Source organism: Cetorhinus maximus, chromosome 22, assembly GCF_964194155.1.
Source record: "Cetorhinus maximus chromosome 22, sCetMax3.hap1.1, whole genome shotgun sequence".
Classification (NCBI taxonomy): Eukaryota; Metazoa; Chordata; class Chondrichthyes; order Lamniformes; family Cetorhinidae; genus Cetorhinus; species Cetorhinus maximus.
In genome coordinates this window covers 39827533-39840209 of record NC_135900.1, presented here as the reverse complement: position 1 = coordinate 39840209, position 12677 = coordinate 39827533, and the positions used below count along the sequence as shown (strand labels likewise).

At 41.1% G+C, this 12677-nt stretch overlaps 1 protein-coding gene across 2 annotated transcripts in view; it reads right to left on the bottom strand.

The window, feature by feature from the left end:
- Positions 1 to 10087, bottom strand: part of LOC144696618 (cyclin-dependent kinase inhibitor 1B-like) — a 30278-nt gene extending 20191 nt beyond the window's left edge. Inside the window, exons 1-3 of one of the 2 annotated variants that reach the window (XM_078568135.1) lie at positions 10035 to 10087; positions 8421 to 8824; positions 1232 to 2401 (exon numbers count right to left, since the gene is read on the bottom strand). In XM_078568135.1, the coding sequence (XP_078424261.1) occupies positions 2328 to 2401; positions 8421 to 8824; positions 10035 to 10036 (480 nt within the window). In that variant the 5' untranslated portion in view covers positions 10037 to 10087 and the 3' untranslated portion in view covers positions 1232 to 2327. Of the gene's footprint in view, positions 1 to 1231; positions 2402 to 8420; positions 8825 to 10034 lie in introns of those variants that run through there. The other variant, XM_078568136.1, reaches the window with a different exon arrangement.
- Positions 10088 to 12677: the final 2590 nt, after the last annotated feature.

Here is a 12677-nt window from a genome sequence, read left to right as displayed (position 1 = left end):
ATTAATCATGGGTGACTTTAATCTTCATGTAGATTGGGAAAGTCAAATTGGCAGAGGTAGCCATGAGCAAGAATTCATACAGTGTATTCAGGATAGCTTCCGAGAACAATATGTTGTGGATCCAATCAGGGATCAGGTTATTTTGGATCTGGTAATGTGTAATGAGGCAGGTTTAATAAATGATCTCAGAGTAAAAGATCCCCTAGGAAACAGTGATCATAACGCGGTAGAATTTAGCATTCAGTTTGAGAGTGAGAAGCTTGGGTCGAAAACAACTGTACCAAACTTAAATAAGGGTAGTTACAAAGGAATGAGGGCAGAGTTGGCTGGAATGGACTGGGAAAAGAGTTTAGCAGAAAAGATGGTTGATGAACAATGGCAGACGTTTAAGAAAATAGTTCATGACTCACAACAAAGATATATCCCAGTGAGGAAGAATGATTCTAGGAAGGGGATAAGCCAACCATGGCTAACCAAGGAAGCTCTGGTTAGCATCAAATTGAAAGAAAAAACATACAATGTGGCAAAGATTAGTGGTAAGCCAGGGGATTGGGAAAGTTCCAAAAACCAACAAAAGATGACCAAAAAAATAATAAAGAGGGAGAAAATAAACTTTGAGGGTAAAAAACTAGCAAGTAATAGAAAAACAGGCTGTAAGAGCGTCTTTAAATATATAAAAAGGAAGGGAGAGGCCAAAGTGAACATAGGCCCCTTAGAGAATGAGGGTGGGGAATTAATAATGGGGAACTAGGAAATGGCAGGGGAATAATAAATACTTTGCATCAGTCTTCAAGGTAGAAGACACTAATAGCATTCCAAAAATACTAAATAATCAAGGGGCAAAAAGGGGGGAGGAAATAAATACAATAACTATCACTAGACAAAAAGTACTAGGGAAACTAATGGGGCTAAAGGCCAATAAGTCCCCTGGATCTGATGGGTTGCATCCTAGATATTAAAGGAAGTTACAGAGATAGTGGATGCACTGGTAGTAATCTTCCAAGAATCCTTAGATTCTGGGAAAGTCCCAGAGGATTGGAAAACTGCCAATGTAACACCCTTATTCAAAGCCAGTTAGCTTAACATCTGTCATTGGGAAAATGTTAAGAGTCTATTATAAAAGGATGTAATAGCAGAGCATTTAGAAACGCATAATATAATCAAGCAGAGTCAGCATGACTTCATGAAGGGGAAATCATGCCTGACAAATTTATTAGAAGTCTTTGAGGAGATAACAAGCAGGATAGATAAAGGGGAACCAGTAGATGTAATATATTTGGATTTCCAAAAGGCGTTCAATAAGGTACTGCACATAAGGCTACTTAATAAGATAAGAGCCCATGGTGTTGGGGGTAATATATTAGCATAGACAGAGGATTGGCTAACTAATAGAAGACAGAGAGTTGGGATAAGGGGGGCATTTTCAGGATGGCAAGCTGTAACTAGTGGAGTGCCACAGAGATTGGTACTGGAGCCACAATTATTTACTATATTGATGACTTGGATTGCCAAGTTTGCAGATGACACAAAGTAGATGGGAAGGCAAGTGGTGAGGATGATACAGAGTCTTTAGAGGGATATGGACAGGTTAAGTGAGTGGGCAAAAACTTGGCAGATGGAATATAATGTGGGAAAATGTGAGGTTATGCACTTTGGCAGGAAGAACAGAGGAGCATTTAAATGGAAAAAAAGACTTCAGAAAACTGCAGCACGGAGGGATGTGGGGGTTTTCGTGCATGAATCCTAAACAGCTGGCATACAAATTCAGCAGGTAATAGGTGAGGCAAATGGAATGTTGTCCATTATTTTAAAGGGAATGGAATATAAAAATAGGGAAGTCTTGCTAAAACTATACAAGGCACTAGTTAGACCACACCCAGAATACTATGAACAATTTTGGTCCCCTTATGTAAGGAAATATATACTGGCATTGGAGGCAGTCCAGAGAAGGTTCACTAGGTTGATCCTGGATAGGAAAGGATTTTCTGATGAGGAGAGGTTGGGCCTGTACACACACAGCTATCTGCTTCTGAACCCCAGGTTCCTGTGTGAAAAAACAGAAGGCTCCTTTATTCCTTGTTCTACACCACAGGGCAATACCTCCGGGACTTAGCACATCGTGTTAGGTTTTTTTATGTAACACTTCTTTTTAACTAAAATGTCCTTTTATAAAATAGCATAAACGTTAAACACAAACATCACAGGGGGCTTGACAGGGTAGAAGCTGAGAGGTCATTTCCCCTTGTGGGAACGGCTCAGACCAGAGGGCATAATCTCAGAGTAAGGAGCTGCCTATTTAAGACAGAGGTGAGGAGGAATTTCTTCTCTCAAAGGGTAGTGAATCTGTGGAATTCTTTACCACAGAGGGCTGTAGAGGCTGGGTCGTTAAATACATTCAAGGCTGAGAAAGACAGATTTTAAATCGGTAAGGGTACGAAGGGTTATGAGGAAAAGGCAAAAAAATTAAGTTGAGGATTATCAAATCAGCCATGATCTCATTGAACGGCAGTGCAGACTTGATGGGCTGAATGACCTACTTATGCTTCTACATCTTATGATCTTATAGAACTTCTCTGTAAGTGGTCAAAACTCAAGGAAGTGCTCCTGAACCATTGAAAAAAAGAATCAATGTCTAGAAATTTAGAACTTTTTGATGTGAAGGACATCAGAGATATTAATACCTCTCTGAACATTTTGAAGAGTGGTAAATCTGTTCATGGAAGATTTACTGTCCCTTTCCTACATGGCATTAATGACTAGCTGATACCTGAATTTAGTCTTAAGAGAATTGGATTGGAAAAAAGTGCACTCAAAAAATCCTCATTTACAAACTCTCATATTAGGATCTGGATAGAATGGACAAGAAGCACCATTAAATCTCATTAATTAGCAGTAAGACTCAGTGAATGTTGAGTAAAAATATACTTTCTTAATGGCAAATCTGAGCAATAATTGACAAGCAAAGCCTCTGGTTATTTAGGGTGCATAAGCAGTACTTCATTAAGATAATGTTCGGAAGTGCAAAGATTTACTGTCACTCTATGTTACATTAAAGCCTTAAGTGACATCAGCCATATTAGATGATGATACAAGTGCAATGAAAAACAATCTGATTAATCAGGTAGCAGACAATCCATATTATGCAGTCATTAAGAAAAAAAGTGATACAGATACCAACTTAAGAAACACCTCAGTTTGATCTCTAGTTCTAGACTTTAAAAGAAAATTATTTTAATTCCAATACCTTTACAACAAATAGAACATACAATTGGAGAGTGGAGTTTGGAAAAAAAAATCCTAAAAGAACAATTTTTCCAGGTTTTCATACATCAGTTAGTTGAAACTATCTACTATCTGTGTGTTTAAAGCATAGTTAAACTTCTTGGCCTCAACTGTAGATGGAGAAATCACATCTAGAAACCTTCCATTTGAGTGGCATGTCAGATACGCTGGAGTAGCTCAATAATTCCTGTACCTTACCTGTCTGTTCTATTCCTGCACACTAGCATTGTGCATGCAGACAACTGGTTGACTAGAGACTTAAGCCAACTATCTCCACTCAGGTTGAATTATTTGTAAACATTAAGCTATCCGTGTGCAATCCGTAGAAGCTAGTTTTGATTGACAACAGATTTACATTTAGAAGCAACTTTTGTGAGCTTGAAGTGAGTATTCTAATGTTAATCTTTACATATTTGAATGTGCTGAATAAGCCATGTATTTAGTATAATGCAACAATGCAGCTTTGAGCCATTAATTTTTAATTTACAACAGATCAAAACTCTACCTAGTTCAGGTTCATCCTACTTGGACTACATGAGTGTCTTCAGTTTTTCAGAGTTCAAAACCTTTACCTAATTAGTGATGGATGCAAATCTAGAGCATCCTTACGTATAAACCAATACATATTGACTGGTTTTAATTTTAAGGGTGGTCGTGTGGCAAACAGAAATCAAATGATGGGCAGATGGTGTCCTGGGATTCATATTAAGGGGCATTATAGGACAGAAAAGACAGTTACAAACAACAATTAGTGACATCAACAACTTTACAGTGCCTTTTTAAAAAAAATTGTTATTGGGATTTGAGTGTTTATTGCCCATCCCTAATTGCTCTCGAAGGCGGTGATGAGCCAACTATAAACAATGTGGCTTGCTAGGCCAAGTCAGAGGGCAATTAAAGGTCAACCATTTTGATTTGTGTCTGGGGACACATGTAGGCCAGAATGGGTAAGGACAGCAGATAGCCTCCCCTGAAAGACAGGAGTGAACCAGATGGGTTTTTAGTACAATCCTGTAGTTCCATGATCATTAATAAGGAGACCAGCATTTTTATTCTGGACTTATTAAATATAAATTCCTCCAGCTGCTTTGGCAGGATTTGAAGTTGTGTCCCTGAAGGATTTGTCTGGGCCTCTGGATTACTAGTCCAGTAACATTACAACTATGTTACCATTCCTAGTGTAGACATTAGGCATAGTGCTTTATGGGATTTTGGAGAGGAAGAAAATAAATAAATGGGAATAAATAATGAAACAAATACTGAGCTATAGAGAAGTGACAACAAACTTCTACAATTTTCCAGTGATCATGATCATGGAAAATTATCACCATTTTTTTTCCTTTGGTATCAATCTCAGTTCAGACTTCAGACCTCTTGGGGCTCCTTTCTTGGGATTATCAACTATCTCAGAAAAGCTAGTATGACGTTTGTAGTTTTGAACCATGTTCAGTTTTGCTTCTAGATGTTCTTCAACAGTTAAATAACATTTAATGTTTTCAAGTAAGATGATGAAAAGCATATACATGTAAATATGACAAAGCACAATGCATAACATAAATATGTGTAAATATCAGAAGTTTTGAGAATGTCAAACATCCATTTATCATTTAAAAAAAAGCTGCTGGCAGGCTGTCCAATACATGGTCCCTAAGCACCTTTAAATCGGCCACACTCTCTTCCTTCTTTGTGCACAATGCCGACTTTCAGCCTTAGCTCTTTAAATTTAATGGACATCGGAGGGTTAAAAAAAACTGCTCTTCAACTGGTAGATTTAAACCAATTTGGTCAATCTTTACCAACTGTGCAGGCCTGGAGGTTAAAGAACTGACGCTTACACCTCAAAGTTTTGAAAGTTCGAGCAGCAGGAAGTATAGAAGTGGCAGTGGTGGAAGAATTAGCATTTGAACTGCCTTCTGTATCAGTGCTTTTTTTCCTTTAAACTTGTGTGAATACAATTTGTTTTTAAAATTCAACGTTTAAAAGTAATGATTTTTTGCCAAACACTTTCTGCTGAAAAGTCATTAAAAAAAAATCCTGCTCTGAACTTTGCTTATGTGTCTACAAACAAAATATGTATTCTCCTATCCACTGGACTAAGTAGATGGGGACTGGGGAAGAAATGCTTCTCCAACAAGTCTATTATTAAATCTACAATATCGACAGTTGGTCCCAGAGTTAGTTCTTGATCCCTTCCAGTGCCTCGACATGCAGGCAAATCTTTATGTATTTTTTGTACAAATATTATTTTTTGGGTTTAACGACTTTGTTATTTAAACTTTTCTATATTTATAAAAGCTGCTGTTTACAAATCATAGAGGAAAATTACAATCTTTCTGTACAGATAGTAAAATGTTACTCGAGAGAGAGAAAAAAAATTGACACTAATGGAATCTAGAATAAGGCAGTCCAGATTTGGTTTAACCAGACACTGTTCTTGAAATAGTTAAGAGAGGCCTAGAGGACTGACCCTGTTTAAAAATATTTCTTTAGTTTTATAACCTCAGCTCCCAAAAGTGATTTGTTTTTTCTAAACACCAGCAAAAGTACAAGTATCACACATGCGAAATATTTAACTATTACTGCCATTTATAATGTTTATCATACACTTATGGGACATCACTTAGTATCATTGCTGTGTGCCGTGTTCCAAATTACTTTAATCCCCAGACTAAAATTCCAATTTATTTTGTAAAACATAAATGCATCATATTACATGTTGTAAGCTTTCACGGGGTGAAGATACTTTAGTAATGCATAGTTGCCATGAAAATCACAGTATATTTCCCTTAAGTTCACTTATATTTTTCTAGAAATATTTTTATGCACTTCTACTGTTTTTGAAAGAGAAATTCAAAATCAGCAAAGATATTTTAAAAAATGATACATTATATTTGAAAGGTGGATTGGAAGTGCTTTAAGCTCTTAGAGGAAATTTACACTGCTGCATTCTACTGGGTAGCATAACAGTTAACAGAACACCATTTGCAACATAGTTGACAGAGTTAACAGTTGAGTCAGAGGCTTTGAAATTCTACGTTTAAAACTATTTTTTAACTGGGGCTGCTACTTCAACTTTATCAAATTTAGTAATGAAAATAAAGTTTTTAAGTTTGAAATTGAAAATACGAACTCTTTCTTGACCAATTTCCAGTCTTCAAAGAGGAGATTTTGAGGCCTCGCAACCAGGCAAATGGGGCAGTAGTTCCCTAATGATAGTGGGGAAATAGCCACTGCCTAGTTTCTATTGTCACTGAATGCTAATGAGGTCTGGTCCTAATGTGGTTGACTCTTAAAACGCCACAGAAAAATGGACAGCCTCCATTTGGGTGGTAAATGGCAGCACTTTGCTGGCTGGCCGCCCAACATTTGTACTGCAGGAAAATCTACTCCAATATTTGACTGCTAGAGAAATAATGAAATGAGGAAACATGCAAATCAAATTTTGCATCAAAGCACGATGTACAAATTGTTCAAATTTTCCTCATGAAACTTCCAAAATAAGTAAACAAAAATACAAGTGGGAGGCTGTTGTCTTTAACAGATAAGAAAATACAAACATTATGAGGTCAAATGAGCTATTAAAATAACTCCCCATAACTTAAACTATATACAAATTAAAATAGTTAACTGACAGGATATACTACAGAAATATTGTGATCCAAGAGTGTTTTTTTGACTGGATCACAAAAGGAATGACAGGGCATTTGTCAGCTATCCATCATCAATTCCAATAATGAGTCAATTCTTTATCACTAATATATAAAGAACAAATATTTATAAAGCACTTTAATGTGGAAAAATGTCCTAAGACCCTACAGAGGAATGAGGAAAACAGACTCCATGTCAAAGGAGACATGATTGGAGGGTTTGGTTAAAATTATAGGTTGTAAGATGTCTTAAAAGATAGGTGAGGGACTTGGGAAAAGAATTCTAGAATGACATCTGGGAGGTTGAAGGCATGGGGTGCCAACAAGAGGGTAGGAAAGTTTGCAGAAGTGGATGGAGTCAAGAGGAATGGACAGTTCAGGCAGGAAATGGTTGTATGTTCGAAGAGATTATAGAGAAAGGGAGACATAAAGCCATGGAGGACTTCAAGATCTGGATTAAAACTTGAACTTTAAGACATTGGGAAGTAGAAGCCAATGTAGGTTAGCGAGGGGGTGAGGTGGGAGCACGGTGCGGATAAGCAGCAGAGTTTTCACTGAGCTAGAGTTTATGCGGGGGGGGGGGGGGGGGGGAGAGAGAGAGAGAGAGAGGATTGGAAGTCAGCAAGAACATCACAGTAATAATCAAATCTAGGTGACACAGGCAGAAGGAGGATTTCAGTAATAGATTATGCAGATGATGTTACGGAATTGAAAGTAGGCGATCTTTGTGATGGAGTGAAAATATGGTTGGACACTCAGAACTGGGGTCAAACAGCATGCCACGGTTAAAGTCTGGTTCAGCTTGAGACAGTGGAAGGGAAGGGGAATAAAAAGAGAGAAGAGAAGAACAGGCATTTATAAAGCACCTTTGAAATGTAGGAAACAGGGTAGCTAACTTGCACACAGCAAACTTCCACATATGGCAATGTGATAATGACCACAAACTGTTTTTTGTGATGTTTATGGAGGGATAAATATTGGCCATGATGCTGGGGATAGTGCATTAGGATCTGTTACGTTCACCTGAGAGTGCTTGGTTTAATGTCTCATCTGAAACACACTCTCAAGCTACAGCACATCTTTAGTCCTGCACTGGACCATCAGCCTAGATTGTTGTGCTCAAATACTGGAGTGGGACTCAAACCCACAACCTTCTGACTCAGAGGCAAGAGTGCTACCAAATGAGTCATGGCTGACATTCAGGGAACAGAGGTGGAGGCTGAAGGCAAACAATATTTGGCCTTTCCAGTGTTTACTTGGCCAGAATTCAGTACTGCTCAAGGCAGCCAGACTGCACAAAACCAGCAGAGTGGTAGAGGTGGTGGAGAGGTGAAACTGGTTGTCCACTGGCACAACCATGAAAGATGACACAAGTCTGAATGTCAGACTGCAGCATGTAGATGCAAGTATGAAAATTTGAAGCAAATAAAGTATAGTGTGAATCTGCATACAAGTGAATAGAACCTGTAATGAAAACGAATCCACATGTACCTGTTATGCAGGTCTGTTTCCTTCTCTTGGGCTCAGGCGTCACCTGGACTTTTATTCCCTTGCTGGGAGGCACTGGGTGATCTGAGTTACTGTTCACTGGAGCCTCTGGCAGTCCAGACAAGTGCTTCGCTCCGCTGATTACGCGGCTCCTGTAAAAAGCTGGGACGTCTTGGCATTTCAGTTCTTCCCATTCCAGGGTCCCTTCCGAGGGAACTTCCCGGCCGAAGTCATAATTCCATTTTTGTCCGGCAGCTTCGACATTGGCCCGGAGTAAATGCTGAAAGTCTTGCTGTAGCTGCTCGTGATCAACGGGGCCGAATAGGTTTCTCCGGACGCGGACGGCTTTGCTCTTCAGATCTCTTTCCAGGTTCTTCTCTTCAGAATGTAAACCCATCATGGTGTTCCTGATGAGAAAGAACGAACAGGAGACAATCTTTAGGTGGAAATTGTAGCAATCACAGCAATTATAACAAGGCTCTGAAAATGACCCATCCAGGACTGTGTTCCAGTGATCTTATCCTGTCCAGAAGTTCATGTGAATGTGTGGGTTTTACTGCAGTGAACATTACACAGCAGGGCGAGCACAACTCAAACTGAAAGTTTGCAGAGTACTCCCGACATCAGTTTGTCACAGCCACTGGGGGTGGGGGGGTAGGGGGGGATTTCGGAGAATGAATCTTACCGAGTTGTAAACGCCGGGATAAACCCGCACCCACAAGTATTTGTGATCTTCTAGTTTCTCATGCAACTCCTCCAGCGTCGGCTCTGCCGGTTCCGAGGCGCTGCCGTGTTGAAAGCAGTGACTGGCAGTGTCTGTGTGCTCAGTCAGCCAGCGGGGCTTCCACACGCCTTTCTCACCAGTCGCCTGGCTGTTGCCTCCTCCGAGCCGCGTTTCCCCGCCAGCGGTTCAGTGGCGCTAAGTCCCATTAACTGAAGGTTGTGCAATAATCGCATTCCACACACCGCAGGCAGCATTTCCCGTTACAAACACGAACCCAAACCAGTGACGCACGAAAGCGTTACTCTCTGGGCTGACTTTACCCAAGTATTCATCCATGTGCCCAATTCAGGAGCGAGAGAGAGAGAGAGAGGGAGAAGGAATTGACAAGTTCAACACAAACTGCCCCACCGCACTTTACTACAACGGCGCTTTGGCTCAGAAAATGCAGACTGCACGCTTTAAAAAAACCCCTCGCCTACTCCTGCCTGAGTTTTGTCCTGTTCACTTGCTCATTATTGGTCACGCCATTCAGAATTCAGCAATGGCATTAGCATTGCTCAGTGCAGTACTTCACTCCTGTCCCAAAGCGGCATCGACTCTTAAAAATATTTATATCCCTTCTAAACCGCAGAGGCAACACCGGCTCCATTTTAAGAAACACCAAGTAAATCGCTATTAACGCCGTTTAAAGTTAGCCCAACAATCGTGCGGGGGGTTGTGGGTTCACGTCCCACTCCTGGAAACCAAGAGCTGTGATTGTACTCGAAAAGAGTTGCAATCTGTGACTATTGGTAACTCAAAAGAGTTTCCCCTTCACCTATGGCACTACTTTATTGGACAGCTCTGTATATTTTTTTTGGGGTAAATGGCAATTAATTTTACAAACTGCATACATTGGCCGTTTGGGCTCACAGTAGCCGCAGTTCAGCTGTTGTTGCCCGCAGACTGGCCGCCTGCTGCCAGTTCATCGTGGGATTTTCAGGTTTCCCACGTGATAACATCGCCAAGACATCCAACCCTGCAGCTGTCAGTCAGTCAGGCGCTTCAATTCATTCTGCAGGCATTAACAAATCATAATACAGCGGCATTGCAAACTGTGCACAACCGTACTTCACGCTGAAGCACTAAATGTTCTATCGGCTAGTCTACAGAAAGATGTATCAGAGTACTTTACAAGGTGGATGGAGAAAAAGTGATGGGGGAATGCATGAATCAGGAAAAGGTTAGGGTGAGATGATGAACAAGGTGAACCAGAAATAACTTGCTTTTATAAATTGTTTTTCACTTCCTCAGTGCGTACTTTACAGCTAATTAATTATTTTTGAAGTATAGTTATTATTATACTCAAGAAGCTCAGCACTATCCAAGACAAAGCAGTGCACTTGATTGGCACCTCATTCACCACCTTAAACATTCACTCCCTCCACCACCAGGGAAGGTGGCAGCAGTGCATACCATCTACAAGATAGACTGCAGCAACTTACTAAAGCTCCTTCCACAGCACTTTCCAAACCAGTCACCTTCGCCACCTGGAAGGACAAGGGCAACAGGTGCATGGGAACATCACCTCCTGCAAGTTCCCCTTTAAGTCACACACACAATCCTGATTTGGAGATATATCGCCATTCCTTCACTGTTGCTGGGTCAAAACCCTGGAACTCCCTAACAGCACTGTGTACCTACACCACATGGACTGCAGCTGTTCAAGCAGCTCATCACAACCTTCTCAAAGGCAACTAGGGATGGCAAGTAGATGCTGGCCCAGCCAATGACACCCACATCCCATGGAAGGACAAAACAACTGGGCAGGCAATTTATGAACAGCAAGATCGCACAAACTGCAATGAGATGAATGACCAGCTAATCTGTTTTTAGTGCTGTTGGTTGAAGGATACATTTCGGTCAGGGCATCAGGAGAATTTTCTTGCTCTTCTTTGAATAATGCTTTGGGATATTTTATGTAGACCTGAGACAGCATCTCACCTGAAAGACATTGCAATACTCCCTCAGAGTTGCACCTGTCAGTCTCTAAATTATGTGCTCAAATCAATTTACCCTGAGGGAAGTTGATCAAATTTAGTCCAGAAGCATGCAGAAGCTGCACAGCTAAAGTGATTAGCTTTAGTTTGGCCACATTAAATCGCAGGAAATTTCAGCTCAAACAAGAATTACTATTGAGTAGGCAGTTGGAAAATGCAGCAGCATTGGAGGAGGCTAGGAGGCAGATGAACTAGATGTTTTTGACACCTGAGCCAATTTATGCTTCTGGATCATAATCACCAAAAAGTAGTGCATAAAGAATAAGAACAGGCAACAAATGGTATTTGGGATGCGCTGAAGATGTGGGCATGGGAGAAGAAACCATTTGAGACAATGGAGGGCAGGATTTTTGGGCCCTATCAAGGTCAGGAATGGAAGTGGATGGGGCCTGAAAATACCAGAACCGGCCACAGCCTTGTTCCGGCACTGACCGTTTCGAGGTGGGTTTGGGGCTGGAAGGGCTGCCTGCCCTCACGAGGCAGGCAGCCAATTAGGCCTCGGTAAAGGTAAATCTAGGAGGCTGACTGAAATTTTCCAGATGGCCTCTGGTTTCGTGATGCAATGGGGGGCAATTTGACTACCTGGATTTGGACACCCAATGCCAGGCTGAGGTGTCAACACACCAGGAAGGCCTTCAGGCCCTCCCTGCCTCCCAGGACGGGTGTGCAGTGAAAGGCCGCCTTGTAGAGGGATTTCTCCCTTCCCAACCCCACAGTGCTGGCCTGGCTGCTTTCCTTATTTTTTTATTTACATTATTTTTAAAATTGGCTGAGGGCACCACCTGTTGAAACACTCTCTAGGTTACTTACCACTCATTGCAGCCAGTGCTTCTCTGAAGAAGGAAGGTCTCTGATTGGCCCTCCAACTTTGAGAGCCCACCCGCTCTCCTTAACTGGACAGGGAACCTGTCCCCATGCTAAATGACGCTCAAAATCCCAAATAGTGACTATTTCTCTCCAGGGGTGGGTTTGGGACTCAGAAACAGTCCCAACTCCTGTTTCCCATCCCCAAAGTGAAAGTTCAGCCCGTGATGTTTTCAAATCAAGAAACTGGTACCTTGGAGGTGGACTGGAGATGAGATATATTGAAGTGGCCAGATTTTAACCTAACATGCCACGTGGGAATGGGGAGAGTTGGAATCAGACACCTGTTGTACATCCCACGTGACATTACTCTCCACTGGCTTGAATGGAGAGTAAAATTGGACAGGTTGTAAAATGGACATCTAACCCAAATCCACCCCATTCCAACCAGTTAGATTAGGTTCAAATCGAGGCTAATAAGCCATGGCCACAGGGAGCTGTTTCTCACTTTGATTAGTACAGTCTTATTGTGATGGGCAGGGTAGAAACAAGATAAAGGAGTACTGAAGACTTAGTGGAAAATGACTGTAGAACATGGGCAGATGCTAAAAGCTCCATATAGATTGTTATAGTAATGCAGAGGAGCACTTTTTAACAAAAATGGTTAAATGCAAGGGAATATCACAAGGACTT